Raw genomic sequence first — 20,907 nt, forward strand, 5'->3', positions numbered from 1 at the left:
GGAGATTCGTCCATCTCTGCTCGGAGATTCGTCCATCTCTGCTCGGAGATTCGTCCATCTCTGCTCGGAGATTCGTCCATCTCTGCTCGGAGATTCATCCATCTCTGCTCGGAGATTCATCCATCTCTGCTCGGAGATTCGTCCATCTCTGCTCGGAGATTCATCCATCTCTGCTCGGAGATTCAACCATCTCTGCTCGGAGATTCATCAATCTCTGCTCGGACATTCGTCCATCTCTGCTCGGAGATTCATCCATCTCTGCTCGGAGATTCGTCCACCTCTGCTCGGACATTCGTCCACCTCTGCTCGGACATTCGTCCATCTCTGCTCGGAGATTCACCCATCTCTTCTCGGAGATTCATCCATCTCTGCTCGGAGATTCATCCATCTCTGCTCGGAGATTCGTCCATCTCTGCTCGGAGATTCATCCATGTCTGCTCGGACATTCGTCCATCTCTGCTCGGAGATTCATCCATCTCTGCTCGGAGATTCATCCATCTCTGCTAGGAGATTCATCCATCTCTGCTCGGGCATTCGTCTATCTCTGCTCGGACATTCGTCCATCTCTGCTCGGACATTCGTCCATCTCTGCTCGGAGATTCGTCCATCTCTGCTCGGAGATTCGTCCATCTCTGCTCGGAGATTCATCCATCTCTGCTCGGAGATTCATCCATCTCTGCTCGGAGATTCATCCATCTCTGCTCGGAGATTCGTCCATCTCTGCTCGGAGATTCGTCCATCTCTGCTCGGAGATTCATCCATCTCTGCTCGGAGATTCAACCATCTCTGCTCGGAGATTCATCAATCTCTGCTCGGACATTCGTCCATCTCTGCTCGGAGATTCATCCATCTCTGCTCGGAGATTCGTCCATCTCTGCTCGGACATTCGTCCATCTCTGCTCGGAGATTCGTTCATCTCTGCTTGGAGATTCGTTTATCTCTGCTCGGACATTCGTCCATCTCTGCTCGGAGATTCATCCATCTCTGCTCGGAGATTCGTCCATCTCTGCTCGGACATTCGTCCATCTCTGCTCGGAGATTCGTTCATCTCTGCTTGGAGATTCGTTTATCTCTGCTCGGAGATTAAATCTTGTCCCGAGTATATTAAATTTCTTTTTTTTCCTATTTACGTGCTTAAACTGATGGCAGCTCATCGGTAGAGCTATTATGCTTTGTGGGCTACATACTTTGTGGGCTACATACTTTGTGGGCTACATACTTTGTGGGGTACATACTTTGTGGGCTACATACTTTGTGGGGTACATACTTTGTGGGCTACATACTTTGTGGGGTACATACTTTGTGGGCTACATACTTTGTGGGGTACATACTTTGTGGGCTACATACTTTGTGGGCTACATACTTTGTGGGCTACATACTTTGTGGGCTACATACTTTGTGGGGTACATACTTTGTGGGCTACATACTTTGTGGGCTACATACTTTGTGGGCTACATACTTTGTGGGCTACATACTTTGTGGGCTACATACTTTGTGGGGTACATACTTTGTGGGGTACATACTTTGTGGGCTACATACTTTGTGGGGTACATACTTTGTGGGCTACATACTTTGTGGGGTACATACTTTGTGGGGTACATACTTTGTGGGGTACATACTTTGTGGGCTACATACTCTGTGGGCTACATACTCTGTGGGCTACATACTCTGTGGGCTACATACTTTGTGGGGTACATACTTTGTGGGGTACATACTTTGTGGGGTACATACTTTGTGGGCTACATACTTTGTGGGGTACATACTTTGTGGGGTACATACTTTGTGGGGTACATACTTTGTGGGCTACATACTTTGTGGGGTACATACTTTGTGGGCTACATACTTTGTGGGCTACATACTTTGTGGGCTACATACTTTGTGGGGTACATACTTTGTGGGGTACATACTTTGTGGGGTACATACTTTGTGGAGTACATACTTTGTGGGCTACATACTTTGTGGGGTACATACTTTGTGGGGTACATACTTTGTGGGCTACATACTTTGTGGGGTACATACTTTGTGGGGTACATACTTTGTGGGGTACATACTTTGTGGGGTACATACTTTGTGGGGTACATACTTTGTGGGCTACATACTTTGTGGGGTACATACTTTGTGGGGTATATACTTTGTGGGGTACATACTTTGTGGGCTACATACTTTGTGGGCTACATACTTTGTGGGGTACATACTTTGTGGGCTACATACTTTGTGGGGTACATACTTTGTGGGGTACATACTTTGTGGGGTACATACTTTGTGGGGTACATACTTTGTGGGGTACATACTTTGTGGGGTACATACTTTGTGGGGTACATACTTTGTGGGCTACATACTTTGTGGGCTACATACTTTGTGGGCTACATACTTTGTGGGGTACATACTTTGTGGGGTACATACTTTGTGGGGTACATACTTTGTGGGGTACATACTTTGTGGGGTACATACTTTGTGGGCTACATACTTTGTGGGGTACATACTTTGTGGGGTACATACTTTGTGGGGTACATACTTTGTGGGGTACATACTTTGTGGGCTACATACTTTGTGGGCTACATACTTTGTGGGCTACATACTTTGTGGGCTACATACTTTGTGGGCTACATACTTTGTGGGGTACATACTTTGTGGGCTACATACTTTGTGGGCTACATACTTTGTGGGCTACATACTTTGTGGGCTACATACTTTGTGGGCTACATACTTTGTGGGCTACATACTTTGTGGGCTACATACTTTGTGGGCTACATACTTTGTGGGCTACGTACTTTGTGGGCTACATACTTTGTGGGCTACATACTTTGTGGGGTACATACTTTGTGGGCTACATACTTTGTGGGCTACATACTTTGTGGGCTACATACTTTGTGGGCTACATACTTTGTGGGCTACATACTTTGTGGGCTACATACTTTGTGGGCTACATACTTTGTGGGCTACATACTTTGTGGGCTACATACTTTGTGGGCTACATACTTTGTGGGCTACATACTTTGTGGGCTACATACTTTGTGGGCTACATACTTTGTGGGCTACATACTTTAGAAAACTGAAGCCTCTGTTTTTCCCACTGAACTAAAGTATTCTTCTCGATTTATATAAACTACTCTTGCTGAAGATGATTTCCAGTAACATATCACATGATGGTTTGGTGTACACACAGCAGTCAGTAAATACCTGGGTGCTACCCGCCTTTGTGGGTCGCATTCTCGGGGCCAAGTGTAACTTAGGTTGCTCGAAATGCTCTGCACAAGGGCCTTTCTTTAAAGTGTCATGGACCTTGTAAAAATCATCATCGTCACCTTTCTCCTCCTTTTCCTCTTCCTTTCCTCTTCCTCCTTTTCCTTCTCCTCCTCCTCTTCCTTCTCCTCCTCCTCCTCTTCTTTTTCTTATAATTATCATTATTATTAAACATATATGACTTCTTTTCCGGGTCACGCTGCCTTGTTTTCAACTGTTCTCAAATGTTTACGAACATGAAGAACACAGCTGGTGAAAGACCTGTTGCTTATAGCACACAGTTCATTATTATTGCTTATCCCGATAGATATTTGTGTGTAATTAGCTATTTTTTAACTGTCTTTTCGCAACTATGGTGTTCCACCTTCAACACTGTTCACTGGATGCAGAACTTACCAGTTCCTAATTCATCTTTTAATGCATGCTATTTTTCAACCACTCAGTGAGAAAAACAATCTATTCTTTCTATTTTATATTTTTTTTCTACGTTTTGAGACTTGTTCTCTCTGTTACAGGTATTAAAAAGTCTTACCATACCACGGGCGGGATTTGAGCCCGCGGTATGGTTTGGTTGCAATCTTGTCATTACGATTTCGTGAGTCATTAAAAAGTCTTCTTTGCTTTCTCTATCATGTCACTGCAAGAACTTGTCAGAGGGTATCATGTCTTCTTGTTTCCTAACAGCTAACATGGGCATTTTTAAAGATTTTATCTTTAACTATTGCTCATAATGCTCAACTCTGGCAGCCATTTTCAGGTGTGGGCACATCAGATGAATATTCCAATATTGGAAATTAGGAGGAGATGCAGGATTACCAAAACTATTATTCACAGGGTTGAGGGGTTGTTGAGGTGGTTCGGACATGTAGAGAGGATGAAATAAAATAGAATGAATATGAGAGTGTATAAATCTGTAGTGGAGGGAAGGTGGGGTAGGGGTATGTCTAGGAAAGGTTGGAGGGAGGAGGCGTGAGCGTTAGAAGCGATTGGAAACAAATGGTTTTTAGGACTTAACTTGCTGTTGGAGTGTGAGCAAGGTAACATTTATGAAGGGGTTCAGGGAAACTGGCAGGCTGGACTTGAGTCCTGGAGATGGGAAGTACAGTGCCTGCACTCTGAAGGAGGGGTGTTAATGTTGCAGTTTAAAAACTGTAGTGTAAGCATGCCTCTGGCAGGACAGTGATGAAGTGAATAATGGAGAAAGTTTTTCGTTTTCGGGCCACCCTGCCTTGGAGGGAATCTGCCTATGTGTTAATAAAATAAAAAAAATATGGTATAAACAAATATTTAACATTCCACATTACACCTTCCCTACATATATTTGAAGTTATTTTATAGTTGGCCAGTTTGTACATGATTTTCTCGCAGTTTCATTAACATGATCTTCCGGTAACAGTTACTAATAATGAATCACAGATTCCTCTCTATATTTAGTTCTATCAATATTTTGGTTCACAGTTTACAGTATATTCTTCATGTGACTTCATTTTCATTTATCACAAATTTAGTTACACGGAAATTATTTATGCATATTAAATTCAGTTATCCATCACTGTATACTCCATTTATTCAAATATATCCATATATTTTTTCATTCCGTCTAGCATATTATCAATCTAGAATAGAATACCTATTCTATTCAAGATTGATGGACTGAACACATCGACTCAAGGTTGAGGGACTGATTACCTCATTCTCCTCCTGTTCTTCAAGTTTCTCCTACGTATGGACTGATGAAGCCACTGTGTGGCGAAACGTTTCCTCAATAAAGATACCCAAGAGTTGCACATGTGTCTAATTTATCATTAGCATATTATCATAAAAATTAAGAAAATTTATGGGTGAAGTACAAAGCCTTGTGGCACCCCACTTGTGACATCTCCCTCTACAGACATTTCTCGTCTACAACTTTCCCCTTATTCCTCTCACACAAAAGGTGTCTCATCCTATGTAGTAATTTAGCTCTAATTCCTCCTATATTTTGCCGTTTCAAGGTTAATCTATCCTTGGGAATTCGAAAGCTTTCTTAAAGTCTGGGTAAATACAGTCTTCCTATAGATTCCTCTTCAAGAAATTTGATATACGTACATGAATTTGCAGACGAAAGCTAATTTATTTGGTTTATGTATTATTCTAGTAATATGCTGGGAACTATAGTTATCCCTTTATTGTTCTCCTCGAATGAGGTCTGCAGCCTCTGTTCCACAAGCCAGGTTAAGTTTCTGGTGTTCTTGTCCCATTTTTTTTTTGTAAGAGAGGAGGGAATGATATAGTGTAAGTTTGTACTATACTATGCACAACTTGGGTTTTCCCTTTCATATGACTGTAGATGGACCTGAGCGTGTGGAGGTGCGAGGTCTAGATGGTCCGGTCTCAGCAGGACGCCAGTATCAAGTGGTCTGCGAGGCCAAGGGAAGCAGACCCCCGGCAACACTTACGTGGTGGCTCAACGGACACATGAAAAAGGGGGTGTCCCAAATGGTAAGTTTACTTGCTTTCTACTCTTTCCCGGGAAAGTTCCCCCGGTTTTTTTGGGGGGTTTCTGGAATGAAATTTTAACTTGGTCTTTCTGCTGATGCATTGTGAGCTTACAAGGTGAAATTCCATGATTTGTTCGATAGATGTGTCTGCTCTTCATGTCTGGAGAACTTGTAATGATTCAAAGTAATCATATAATTTGTTATGTAACTCAAAATTCCGGGAATTCCAAATAATGGTTGAGAAAGTTAGATTCATGCACCACTTTTTCGTTTAATTCACCTTTGATAATTATCATAACTGTATTCCATCTTCTGACTTAAATGTATATATGTTTAACTATTACATTGACAGTTGATAAAAATCCGACATTTACTGTACCATTTTCATTGGCTTTTCAATCTGAAAAATATTTATTCAACAGTCAACACTAATTAGACATTACTAAAATTAGAGAACGTTTTCAAGAACTGTGATTTACATAAATGGTTGAATTCCACTTTTGTCGAGGTCAAGAAACTTAACACGATTATTATTACCAACTTAACAATGAAAGAAAAGTCGTGATCAGAAATAAAGGTCAGAACAGCAATAAAGTGTTTGACCTTAAGAATGGTCCTGATTAACTCAACAAGAACTTTCTGCAGATATTAATACCCATTATTCTAAAAAAAATTGCAACAAATTGGTCAGGAAAACATTAACTGTGACTCTCCTCATTTTTATTTTTAGACGAAGATAGATGAAGGTATTGATTCACTTATCCTTCTCGTGTTCAGTACAGGTTCTTAGTCTTGCATTCTTGTTGAATAACTCAGCTTGCTTTCGTCTCCTTTCGAAAGCTCTTTCTCTTATGTACTATACTCCTGAAGATTTAACTGTGCAAATTCTGAACCTAGGTATGTAAAATGCAAATATGTAAAGCTTAGAAATCGAGTCATTTTTCATTATGGGTCTTGTAACAATGTCTTAGTTTTCTTAAGTCCCAATACGACCCAGTGTTCAGCGAGCCGTTACCCAGGCTAAGGGTCGACAATCCAAATGAATTCTTTACGGACGAGACCCAAAACATGGGTCTCGGATATTATCCTAACACCACAAGACTTTGATAAGGCAATAAATGACATGCCCATGCACTCTCTCCCAGGCCCAGACTCGTGGAACTCTGTGTTCATCATGAATTGCAAGAAGATACTGTCACGTGCCTTCAGCATTCTATGGAGAGGGAGCATGGACACAGGAGTCATCCCAGACTCACTAAAAACAACAGACATAGCTCCACTCCACAAAGGTGGCAGTAAATCAGTTGCAAAGAACTACAGACCGATAGCACTAACATCCCATATAAAAATCTTTGAGAGGGTTCTAAGTAGCAAGATCGCCAACCACCTAGATACCCATCAATTACACAACCCAGGGCAATACGGCTTTAGAACAGGCCGCTCCTACCTGTCCCAGCTACTGGACCACTATGATAATGTCGAAGGCAAAAGCCTTCGACAAGTGTGACCATGGTGTAATAGCACACAAAACGTGTGATAAAGGAATAACAAGAAAAGTTGGAAGCCACTGTGTGGCGAAACGTTTCCTCAATAAAGATACCCAAGTGTTGCACATGTGTCTAATTTATCAACTGGTCGGTTCTCTGAACCATTTATCTAAAATCTTACTATGCTCGTATTCCACCAACCTGAAAACCAATTTAACTTAACATCTCTGTTTCTCTTCATACAAAAGCACAGACATTATCATCATACATTCAAAATAGCTGCCAAAGCAAGTCATATGCTCAGTGTCTGTCCATTACAATACCTAACCTTCCAGGTCAGTTCGCTTACTAACCCTTTTCCAAGCCACTGTGTGATCCTTGCCAGACCTCACGTGATGTCAACGATCCATGGACGTCAAGTACCCTGGAACTGGTCGTAAGCCCTCAGGATGAAGGCAGCAAACTGGTGTGTCGGGCAGAAAATCGTGAATTGCCTGCAAAAACGATGGAGTCAACACACCAACTTCAAGTTCTATGTGAGTATTTCCTTCAAGCTTGTGCGGCTGTGGTGTTCTGTGTACGAGCTACATAGTGGGAACAAAGTATATATCACAGTCATATTCAACATTGGAGATATGAAGTAATGAAATTAGCTAACTTGAGCAGGGAATTGAGTTATCAGGATGACGAGTTATCAGGATGACGAGTTATCAGGATGACGAGTTATCAGGATGACGAGTTATCAGGATGACGAGTTATCAGGATGACGAGTTATCAGGATGACGAGTTATCAGGATGACGAGTTATCAGGATGACGAGTTATCAGGATGACGAGTTATCAGGAAGACGAGTTATCAGGAAGACGAGTTATCAGGAAGACGAGTTATCAGGAAGACGAGTTATCAGGATGACGAGTTATCAGGATGACGAGTTATCAGGATGACGAGTTATCAGGATGACGAGTTATCAGGAAGACGAGTTATCAGGAAGACGAGTTATCAGGAAGACGTTGCGGAGATCGTCAAATATATCTCAGTAATGAAAGGGCTGCTACACTTTAAGATCTCGTTAGAGAGCTGGAACAACTATAACTTGGGAAATTCCATCTATGGATATTTTTTTTGTGTATATACAATTTTTTTTTATTTGTGTATATACAAATGTAAACATTTGTTGACATGAACTGAACACATTCTAGCAAGAAACATAACGTTTATACTTAAAACATATGTGCAGAAGTAAAGTAAAAGACAGCCACACTTGCGGTTTATTAGCATACTGGCAATTATGTACACACTAACACACACACACACACACACACACACACACACACACACACACACACACACACACACACACACACACACACACACACACACACACACACACAAGTAGTGGAGGCAGGAAGTATACACAGCTTTAAGACGAGGTATGATAAAGCTCATGTAGCAGGGAGAGAGAGGACCTAGTATCAGTGCAGAGGCGGGGCCAGGACCTGAGTCTCGACCGTTGCAACCACAAATAGATGAGTACACACACTAGAGAGTATCAAGTTGGAGGACAAACGCTACAAACCTCATGGGAAGAGAAAGACCTCGGCATGAGTATAGTTTTGAGTGTATCACCTGAGGTGAATGACAATCTGTTAACTGCAGCAGTAAACGCAAGACGGGCAAATTTAAGTGTATCTTTCAGAAACCTCAAAAAAGCCATTTACGTTACTATATAAAACATTTGTGTCTATCTTTGAGTACACAGCACTAATATTGAGTCCAGATCTGCTGGAGCATGTCGGAAATATCGAAAAAGTGCAAAGGTTTCCAAGAAAACTAGTTTCATAACTAAGAGGTGAAAGCTATGACCAGATGCTAAAGTCTGATGAAATTAATGGACAGAAGAACGAGAGGTGACAGATGAGTCAAAGGGATGTTAGTAAGTATTTCTTTAGTCATAGAGTTGTCAGGAAGTGGAAATTTCTTTAAAATGACGTAGTGGAGGCAGGAACCATAAATAGTTTACAGACGAGGTTTTATAATGTTCATGGGACAGAGAGAGGACCTAGCAGGGATCAGTAAAGAGGCGGGGCCAGGAGCTATGAATCGACCCCTGGAACCACAAATAGGTGAGTACACACACACACACACACACACACACACACACACACACACACACACACACACACACAAATGTAGTCCCAATTTTTAAAAAGGGAGACAGACATGAGGCACTAAACTACAGACCTGTATCACTAACGTGTATAGTATGCAAGGTCATGGAGAAGATCATCAGGAGGAGAGTGGTGGGGCACCTGGAAAGAAACAAGTGTATAATTGACAACCAGCACGGTTTCAGGGAAGGAAAATCCTGTGTCACAAACCTACTAGAGTTTTATGACAAGGTGACAGAAGTAAGACAAGAGAGAGAGGGGTGGATCGACTGCATATTTTTGGACTGCAAGAAGGCCTTCGACACAGTTCCTCACAAGAGGTTACTGCAAAAGCTAGAGGATCAGGCACACATAACAGGAAAGGCACTGAAATGGATCAGAGAATATCTGACAGGGAGGCAACAACGAGTCATGGTACGCGACGAGGTGTCAGAGTGGGCGCCTGTGACAAGCGGGGTTCCACAGGGGTCAGTCCTAGGACCTGTGCTGTTCTTGGTATATGTGAACGACATAACGGAAGGGATACTCAGAAGTGTCCTTGTTTGCAGATGATGCGAAGTTAATGAGAAGAATCAAATCGGATGAGGATCAGGCAGGACTACAAAGAGACCTGGACAGGCTACAAGCCTGGTCCAGCAACTGGCTCCTTGAATTTAACCCTGCCAAATGCAAAGTCATGAAGATTGGGAAAGGGCAAAGAAGACCGCAGACACAATATAGTTTAGATGGCCCAAGATTGCTAACCTCACTCAAGGAAAAAGATCTGGGGGTGAGTATAACACCGAGCATATCTTCTGAGGCGCATATCAATCAGATAACTGCTGCAGCATACGGGCGCCTGGCAAACCTACGGATAGCGTTCCGATACCTCAGTAAGGATTCGTTTAAGACTCTGTATACCATTTACGTCAGGCCCATACTGGAGTATGCAGCACCAGTTTGGAATCCACACCTAGTCAAGCACGTCAAGAAATTAGAGAAAGTGCAAAGGTTTGCAACAAGACTAGTCCCAGAGCTACGGGGATTGTCCTACGAAGAAAGGTTGAGGGAAATCGGCCTGACGACACTGGAGGACAGGAGGGTCAGGGGAGACATGATAACGACATATAAAATACTGCGCGGAATAGATAAGGTGGACAAAGACAGGTTGTTCCAGAGATTGGACACAGACACAAGAGGTCACAATTGGAAGTTGAAGACTCAGATGAATCAAAGGGATGTTAGGAAGTATTTCTTCAATCATAGAGTAGTCAGGCCATGGAATAGCCTAGAAAGTGACGTAGTGGAGGCGGGAACCATACATAGTTTTAAGGCGAGGTATGATAGAGCTCATGGGGCAGGGAAAGAGAGGACCTAGTAGCAATCAGCGAAGAGGCGGGGCCAGGAGCTGTGACTCGACCCCTGCAACCACAAATAGGTGAGTACAAATAGGTGAGTACACACACACAACTACCCCCGTTAGCAGCCTAAATAAACAGAAACTCACCGTAACAGTCTAAACGGAAACCACTCCTCTAACACCATGGAACAAAATCTCCAAGAAGTGCTCCCAGTGTTGCAAAATGCGACATTTATCGGAGAAGATATCTCCAGAGAACACTTACTAATCCCTCTTCTAGCACCTAACCTGTCCAGTTTTACTACACTGTTAGAATTCTACTCTCGTTATCTGGTACAGTATGTGGCGTCTCAGTAACACTTTCGGGATGCAACTGGATAATTACATGACAAATAAAAACTGAAATCTTTAATAAGAAAAAGGTTTCTAGATTGAAATATTTGCGGTAAATGTAAACTGAATAATTAAGGACATAGTCTCTTACATAATTATTATACATTTGTATTACGCATATACTTATTTTGTACATAAAATGCATATAATACGATGCTGTACACTATCGTGCTTTAAAGAATATGTACCATTAGGTACGTTACTGTAAATGTACTTTAAAGTACAAAAGTAATGTACGTGTTTAAGTTTAAATGTGTGCTCAATATGTGCTTTGTTAACCCTTAGAATGTGACTGAGAAAACAAGGCCCTAAATAAGCTAATTTCTGAACAAAAAGAGGAAAAAAAGGGCGACCATTTCGCCAAACAGCAAAAATATTCGACGCAGCATTTAGCAGCACAGCGTCAGGCAAGGAACCAGGAAACCAAAAAGTGACCATAACTGTGGACCATCGCCAAGTTCCAGAAAAAGCAAAACTCTTCCTTATTACCAAAAGAGATTCCAGCAATTTCCATACCCGATTACAGCAATGCATAGATGCCAGAACAAATTAGTCAAGAGTTTAACTCGATACCAGAGGTACAGTGTGTGTCTCACAACTCACCCTCTGAAAATGTCAAATATTACAAACTAAAATAAGCTGTGTAAACAGTGACACAGGGTCAAAAGATGTGTCCTGGCTCACCAACGGAGACATACACTACTTAAACACTGGATAACATGCACTGAGAACAGCATTCTCCCAGAAAGAGAAAAGAGTAGATATTTCCTTTACGAAGAGTTGTGTGTGTGTGTGTGTGTGTGTGTGTGTGTGTGTGTGTGTGTGTGTGTGTGTGTGTGTACTCACCTAGTTCTACTGGCCTGTTTGTGGTTGCAACTGTCGAGACTCTGCTCCTGGCCCCGCCTATTCACTGATCGTTACTAGGTCCTCTCTCTGTTCCATGAGCATTATCAAACCTCGTCTTAAAACGATGTATGGCTCCTGTCTCCACTAAGTCATTTTAAAGAAATTTTCACTTCCTGACAATTCTATGACTAGAGAAATACTTCCTAATATCCCTGTGATTCATTTGCGTCTTCAACTTCTTACTGCGACCCCTTGTTTCTGTGCCCCATCTCTGGAACATCCTATCTCTGTTCATCTTGTCAATTCCTCGCAGTATTTTGTATATCGTTATCATGTCTCCCCTAACCCACCTGTCCTCCAGTGTCGTCAGGCCTATTCCCTTAGCCTCTTCTGGTAGGACATCCCCCTTAGCACCGGCACTAGTCTTGTTGCAAACCTTTGCAATTTTTCTAATTTCTTGACGTACTTGACAGGGTGTGGGTTCCAAAATGGTGCTGTATACTCCAGTATGGGCCTGACGTATACGGTGTACAGAGTCTTGAATGATTCCTTATTGAACTATCGGAACGCAATTCTGAGGTTTGCCAGGCGCCCATATGCTGCAGCAGTTACCTGGTTGATGTGCGCCTCAGGAGATGTGCTCGGTATTATACTCATCCCAAGTTCCTTCTCCCTGAGTAAGGTTTGCAGTCTTTGGTCACCTAGCCTATATTCTGTCAGCAGTCTTCTTTGCCCTTCGCCGATCTTCATTACTTTGCATTTGGCAGGATTAAATTCGAGGAACCAGTTTCTTGACCAGTCTTCCAGCCTAAGTCTCTGATCCTCATTCGGTTTAATTCTCCTCATTAACTTCACACCATCTGGAAAGAGGGGCACTTCTGAGTCTGTCCCTTCCATCACTTCATTCACATATACCAAAAATAGCACTGGTCTTAGGACTGACGCCAGTGGCACCCCGCTCGTCACAGACGCCCACTGTATTCACCTAGTTGTGGCTGCAGGGGTCGAGACTCGGCTCCTGGCCCCGCCTCTTCACTGACCGTTACTGGGTCCTCCCTCTCCCTGCTCCATGAGCTTTTTCATACCTCGTCTTAAAAATATGCATGGCTCCTGCCTCCACTACATCATTTGCCAGACTATTCCACTTCCTAACAACTCTGTGGCTGAAGGAATACTTCCTAACATCCATTTGGCTCATCTGAGTCTTTAACTTCTAATTGTGACCTGTTGTTTCTGTGTCTCATCTCTGGAACATCCTGTGTGTGTGTGTGTGTGTGTGTGTGTGTGTGTGTGTGTGTGTGTGTGTGTGTGTGTGTGTGTGTATGTATGTATGCGTGTGTGTGTGTTTATGTACTCTCCTAGTTGTACTCAAATAGTGTTTCAGAGGTTGAGTCATAGCTCCTGGCCCCGCCTCTTTGCTGGTCCTTCTCTGAGCTTTATCGAACTTCTTCTTAAAGCTATGTATGGTTCCTGCCTTAAGTACTTCACTCTCCGGATTGTTCCAATTCCTGATCCCCGCAAGGGAGGTTCCTTGACGCTGGTGAGGGGCTCTTGATCTAGGGAATTGTATCTGTGCTGCAGTTCCCTGAATTGACCCTGAATACCTTCCATCCCCCCACAGGCGCTGTATAAACCTTACGGGTTTAGCGCTACCCCATAATAATAATAATCCACTTCCTGATATCTCTGACTGAAGAAATACTTCCTCATCCTTCCCCAGACTTCATGACTTGCACTGGGGTTCAACTCCGGGAAACATTTATCAAACAAGGCTTGCAGCCTGTCCAGATCTCCTTGTAGGCTTACCTGATCCTCGTCCCTGCAAGCAGGGTCGCCTCTTAATCTATCCCTTCTGTCACGTCATTCGCATACACTAGAAACAGGATCGGACACAGGACTGACTGCTTTGGAACCCCATTCGACACTTGCACGGACTTTGACACCTCGTCACGCAACAACACACGTTGTTTCCTTCCTGTCAAGTATTCTCTGATCCATTGCAGAATTTTCGCTGCTATTCCTGCCTTCTCCTCTAGCTTTTCAATCAGTCTCTTGTGTGTTACATTATAGAAAGAATTTTCGCACTCAGAGAATATACAATCAACGCATTCTTCTCTCTCTCCTGCCTTACAGGAAGTTTATGATGCAGGATTTCCCTTCCATGTTTCATGCTGGTTGTCATGTAAGACCCTATTCCTTTCTAGGAGCTCCACTTTTCTCCTGATAATCTTTTCCATGACTTTGCATACTATAAATGTCAGTCACACGTCAGGCAGTTGACCTGTTTAATTAAATTTATTTAAGATTACTGTAAGTGGCACACATAGTGCTACGTACAATAATATCCACTGGTCCTTTCTCAGGACCCATCGAGAAATGCTATCTGGGTTCACCGCGTTCGAGATGTCTAGCTTATCTAGCAGTTTCTTCACCTCCTCCTCAGTTGTGTGCAGTGTGCCTACCACTTGATAGTGCACCCCTACTCTCTCTCGGTTTGCTGGAAACCTCTCTGTCTCCATTGTGAATATGTCCCTGAATCTTGAGTTGAGCTCCTAACATACCTTCTGGTCGCTCCCTGTGAGCTCCCCTCCTTCCTTACTCAGCTTGATCACCTGGTCTTCATTCTTTTCCTTCTAATGTGGCTATATAACAACTCTGAGTCAGATTTCGCTTTTGAGCTATATCATTCTCGCATTGCCACTTGGCCTCTCTCCTTATCCATGATCCCTGTTTTCACAAGTCATCTGTCTTGTGTGTGTGTGTGTGTGTGTGTGTGTGTGTGTGTGTGTGTGTGTGTGTGTGTGTACTCAGTTGAGGTTGCAGGGGTCGAGTCCAAGCTCCTGGCCCCGCCTCTTCACTGGTCGCTACTAGGTCACTCTCCCTGAACCTTGAGCTTTATCATACCTCTGCTTAAAGCTATGTATAGATCCTGCCTCCACTACTTCGCTTCCCAAACTATTCCATATCCTGACTACTCTCTGGCTGAAGAAATGCTTCCTAACATCCCTGTGATTCATCTGTGTCTTTAACTTCCAACTGTGTCCTCTTGTTGCTGTGTCCCATCTCTGGAACATCCTGTCCTTATCCACCTTGCCAATTCCTCTCAGTATTTTGTATGTCGTTGTCATGACTTTGCATACTATACATGTCAGTGACACTGGTCTGTAGTTTAGTGTTTCATGTCTGTCTCCTTTTTTAAAGATTGGGACTACATTTGCTGTCTTCCATGCCTCTGGTAATCTCCCTGTTTCGATAAATGTATTGAATATTGTTGTTAGGGGTACACATAGCGCCTCTGCTCCCTCTCTCAGGACCCATGGAGAGATGTTATCTGGCCCCATTGCCTTTGAGGTATCTAGCTCACTAAGAAGCCTCTTCACTCTTCCTCGGTTGGGTGTACTATGTCCAGCACTTGGTGGTGTACTCCACCTCTCCGTCTTTCTGGAGCCCCTTCTGTCTCCAATGAGGTGAGAAGCGGAGTCTTGGCTCCCAGGCGGCCGTTAATATACACTGTAAAATCATTGTTTACGCTCTCTCTTGGTGGGAATCTGACAGCTGATCCAGATTATGTGGATAAAACACTGTTAAGAAGGTTAGTGGTTGGCGGCAGCTTACTAATAACAATGTTGAGCTATGTTATGTGTACACAGTTATGAGCAAGCTGGAGTGAGCTATGTTATGTGTACACAGTTATGAGCAAGCTGGTGAGCTATGTTATGTGTAAACAGTTATGAGCAAGCTGGAATGAGCTATGTTATGTACGTAGATATGAGCAAGCTGGAGTGAGATATGTTATGTGTACACAGTTATGAGCAAGCTGGAGTGTTAGGTAAGACACATATGCAACAGTTAGGTATCTTTACTTCGAAACGTTTCGCCTACACAGTAGGCTTCTTCAGTCGAGTACAGAAAAGTTGATAGAAGCAGAAGATACTTGAAGACGATGTGCTCAGTCCATCACCCTTGAAGTTTTGAGGTGGTCAGTCCCTTAGTCTGGAAAAGAGCATTGTTCCATAGTCTGAAACAATATGGGGTTGAAGTGACAGGATGGAGCCTTATATACCGCCAGGAGGTGAGATGTAGGCCACTAGTAGAGGTAAGAATGTGGTCCTTGGGAGGTCAGGTCCCTCTCAAATGTAGCCATTCTCACTAGTAGAAATTATCCAAGTTGATTTCAGGTCTGTACCAAGATACCCTTGTGTTGCAGTATCTGACAGATTGAACATTAAAATGGTATAAAATACCAACAGGTTGTTAGGTTTGAGAGGGACCTGACCTCCCAAGGACCACATTCTTACCTCTACTAGCGGCCTACATCTCACCTCCTGGCGGTATATAAGGCTCCATCCTGTCACTTCAACTCCAGCATCACAGTCCAGCACCACGTGGACAGAAACGTGGCTTCTGCCGAAAGGAAGAGGTCACGATGTTCCAGGGACACGACGGATGACTCGGATTTAGAAATGGACGACTCGGATTTAGAAATGTGGGGCGCAATCCTAGCGAAGAAGTTGCGAGACCACTCCGTGTCATCGGAGGAAAAGTCTCCAGTTCTGACAAGCCTAACCATGCAGCCAGAGAATACGGAAGGATGGATCAATGTGAACAGTAAGACACGCCGTCCCTCCAAGGAGCAGGTAAACCAGCTCAAATCACCTTCCAGATTCAAGGTAAAGGCTTATGGGGAACAAAAAACCCACTATGGCGTGGTTACACACCTGGAAACACGGCACAAACTGAGGTTCAAGTTATGGTTCAACCTCAGGGGAGAACCAATACTGACTCCTATCAACAGGGAAATGCATATCACGTTGAAGAAAGTCATGGAGACAGACCGCTCCTTCACCCTGGAGTAACTGGATTCTCGGCAGAAGGTCACCAAGGGTGTAGTGATGCGATACCCGCTGATGATGCCCATCGAGGCAGTAGCAGCTCACCCCAGTGTCGTGTCAGCTCAGCGTCTCAAGGCAAAATTGGCAGGCAACGCCAATTGGCAGGCAGGTCCTCATTCAGCATGTAGGACCGCTGCCATCCCAGCTGAACCTCGGTTCTTGGGGCAGGTACGATGTCAGGACCTTCACGGCAGAACCAGTTCGCTGTTTCAAGTGCCAGCGTTACGGACACCTGGGTGCACTCTGTCCGAACAGAGTAATCTGCGGTGTCTGCAGCCAGCCCCACCCTACCGAGGAATGCATCACCAAGCTGAAGAATGCATCGCCACCCACTCCACGATGCCCGAATTGCAGGCAGAAACACCATGCATGGAACCCTCGATTCCCTGAGAGGCTCAATAGAATTCGTGAGGCCTGGAAGACACCAACGACGAGACAGCAGGCTACGGCAGAGCATCATCCTCAGCAGACGATGGATGCAGAGAATCCTGCCATACTGCAGAACTCTCATCAGGCAACCCAACTCAGTGCCCAGGAATTTCCGACCCTTGAAGACTCAACCAGGCGTCATGAACAGGAGCATCCTCTCCCACTACCGCAACGAAGAAACAAAAACATGAGGAACAAGCGGCGCCAACAGGAAACATCTGGGCAACGCAATCAGCAGACGGCACTACACGAGCCCTCACCGACCTCCTTGCCAGGCACAGCCACTATGCAGGCTGTGGCTGCACCTCACCAGCAGATGCCGGGTACACAACTTGGCATACAGCAACAGGCCACGGTGTGCACAGTGAAGAAATACAACACTCACCAGTCCCCACAGATTACAACAGCCCAGATAATATCCACTCCTTCAAACCCACCGACAAAGCAGGCCCTCAACAGAGAGGATCTCTTAACACTGATCAAGGTATTCACGGATATTATCTGCAACACAATCACCTCCACGGAACAACAGAGCATGTTCCGACAGATGGTTAGCACACACCTGAGGGTGTGCCTACTGACAGAGCAGGAAACAGTGGATGCCATGAATCTGCAGATTATCAGAGCGGACAGAGCCCAGTCCCCAGCTCAGGAAACAGCTGAGATGGAGTAACCTCAGTCGCTTATGAGGCATACTAGCTGAAATGTCCGGAACAGTGCTTGAGCAGCATATGCTGCAACAGTGAAGAATCAATTCTCCTTCAGGAGCCAGACACGGGTCATCTCAAGATTAAGACCCGTGCCAGGACCCTGATCTTGGCGAACATTATACATACACTTCAACTCCATATTGTTTCAGACTATGGAACAATGCTCTTCTCCAGGCTGAGGGACTGACCACCTCAAAACTTCAAGGGTGATGGACTGATTACATCGTCTTCAAGTATCTCCTGCTTCTATCAACTTTTCTGTACTCGACTGAAGAAGCCTACTGTGTAGGCGAAACGTTTCGAAATAAAGATACCTAACTGTTGCATATGTGTCTTACCTAACAACCTGTCGGTATTTTATACCATTCTAATGTTCAAGCTGGAGTGAGCTATGTTATGTGTACACAGTTATGAGCAAGCTGGAGTGAGCTATGTTATGCGTACACAGTTATGAATAAGCTGGAGTGAGCTATGTTTTGTGTACACAGTTATGAGCAAGCTGGAGTGAGCTATGTTATGTGTACACAGTTATGAACAAGCTGGAGTGAGCTATGTTATGAACAAGCTGGAGTGAGCTATGTTATGTACACAGTTATGAGCAAGCTGGAGTGAGCTATGTTATGTGTACACAGTTATGAGCAAGCTGGAGTGAACTATGTTGTGTACACAGTTATGAGCAAGCTGGAGAGAGCTATGTTGTGTACACAGTTATGAGCAAGCTGGAGTGAGCTATGTTGTGTACACAGCTATGAATAAGCTGGAGTGAGCTATGTTTTGTGTACACAGTTATGAGCAAGCTGGAGTGAGCTATGTTATGTGTACACAGTCATGAGCAAGATGGAGTGAGTTATGTTATGTGTACACAGTTATGAACAAGCTGGAGTGAGCTATGTTATGTGTACACAGTTATGAGCAAGCTGGAGTGAGCTATGTTATGTGTACACAGTTATGAGCAAGCTGGAGTGAGCTATGTTATGTGTACACAGTTATGAGCAAGCTGGAGTGAGCTATGTTATGTGTACACACTTATGAACAAGCTGGAGTGACCTATGTTATGTGTACACAGTTATGAGCAAGATGGAGTGAGCTATGTTATGTGTACACAGTTATGAACAAGCTGGAGTGAGCTATGTTACGTGTACACAGTTATGAGCAAGCTGGAGTGAGCTATGTTGTGTACACAGTTATGAGCAAGCTGGAGTGAGCTATGTTATGTGTACACAGTTATGAGCAAGATGGAGTGAGCTATATTATGTGTACACAGTTATGAGCAAGCTGGAGTGAGCTATGTTATGTGTACACAGTTATGAGCAAGCTGGAGTGAGCTATGTTATGTGTACACAGTTATGAGCAAGATGGAGTGAACTATGTTATGTGTACACAGTTATGAGTAAGCTGGAGTGAGCTATGTTATGTGTACACAGTTATGAGCAAGATGGAGTGAGCTATGTTATGTGTACACAGATATGAACAAGCTGGAGTGAGCTATGTTATGTGTACACAGTTATGAATAAGCTGGAGTGAGCTATGTTTTGTGTACATAGTTATGAGCAAGCTGGAGTGAGCTATGTTATGTGTACACAGTTATGAACAAGCTGGAGTGAGCTATGTTATGTGTACACAGTTATGAGCAAGCTGGAGTGAGCTATGTTATGTGTACACAGTTATGAACAAGCTGGAGTGAACTATGTTACGTGTACACAGTTATGAGCAAGCTGGAGTGAGCTATGTTGTGTACACAGTTATGAGCAAGCTGGAGTGAGCTATGTTACGTGTACACAGTTATGAGCAAGCTGGAGTGAGCTATGTTGTGTACACAGTTATGAGCAAGCTGGAGTGAGCTATGTTATGTGTACACAGTTATGAGCAAGCTGGAGTGAGCTATGTTGTGTACACAGTTATGAGCAAGCTGGAGTGAGCTGTGTTATGTGTACACAGTTATGAATAAGTTGGAGTGAGCTATGTTTTGTGTACACAGTTATGAGCAAGATGGAGTGAGCTATGTTATGTGTACACAGTTATGAACAAGTTGGAGTGAGCTATGTTGTGTGTACACAGTTATGAGCAAGCTGGAGTGAGCTATGTTATGTGTACACAGTTATGAACAAGTTGGAGTGAGCTATGTTATGTGTACACAGTTATGAGCAAGATGGAGTGAGCTATGTTATGTGTACACAGTTATGAGCAAGCTGGAGTGAGCTATGTTATGTGTACACAGTTATGAGCAAGCTGGAGTGAGCTATGTTATGTGTACACAGTTATGAACAAGTTGGAGTGAGCTATGTTATGTGTACACAGTTATGAGCAAGATGGAGTGAGCTATGTTATGTGTACACAGTTATGAACAAGTTGGAGTGAGTTATGTTATGTACATAGACATGAGCAAGCTGGAGTGAAAGTATTCATCAAACAGCGTATATTATCTACATGCTTCATAAACTGTATGTATAACAACATATTTGAGCACTATATGCCATTACTGATAAAGATGTGTTGTGGAACAATAAGAAATTACCATCTAAAAAACTTGAGCATAAAAAAATATACGAAGCTTATTTGTAAAATAAACACACTCGAGCGCACACTCACAAAAAAAATCCCCATAGACTGGTTGCAACCTGTGAAGAGGGGGGCCAGGAGCTATGAATCGATCCTTGTAATCAAAATTAGGAGAGTACACGCACATCGGCCGTTTCCCAACAAGGCAGGGTGACCCGAAAAAGAAAAACTTTCACCATTATTCACTCCACTGTCCTGCCAGATGCGCATTTACACTGCAGTTATAAAACTGGAACATCAACAACCCTCCAGAGTGCAGACACTGTACGTCCCATCTCCAGGACTCAAGTCCGGCCGGCCGGTTTCCCTGAATCCCTTCATAAATGTTACTTTGCTTAGACTCCAACAGCACGTCAAGTCAC

General features: G+C 43.6%; 1 protein-coding gene across 1 annotated transcript in view; it reads left to right on the plus strand.

Annotated features, from left to right (window-relative positions):
• Positions 1-20,907, plus strand: part of LOC128698845 (cell surface glycoprotein MUC18-like) — a 220,364-nt gene that overhangs the window by 181,225 nt on the left and 18,232 nt on the right. Inside the window, exons 7-8 of the mRNA XM_070097825.1 lie at positions 5,573-5,724; positions 7,596-7,746. Coding sequence (XP_069953926.1) covers positions 5,573-5,724; positions 7,596-7,746 — 303 coding nt within the window. The remainder of the gene's footprint in view (positions 1-5,572; positions 5,725-7,595; positions 7,747-20,907) is intronic.

Source organism: Cherax quadricarinatus, chromosome 59 (genome assembly GCF_038502225.1).
Source record: "Cherax quadricarinatus isolate ZL_2023a chromosome 59, ASM3850222v1, whole genome shotgun sequence".
In the NCBI taxonomy this organism is placed as follows: Eukaryota; Metazoa; Arthropoda; class Malacostraca; order Decapoda; family Parastacidae; genus Cherax; species Cherax quadricarinatus.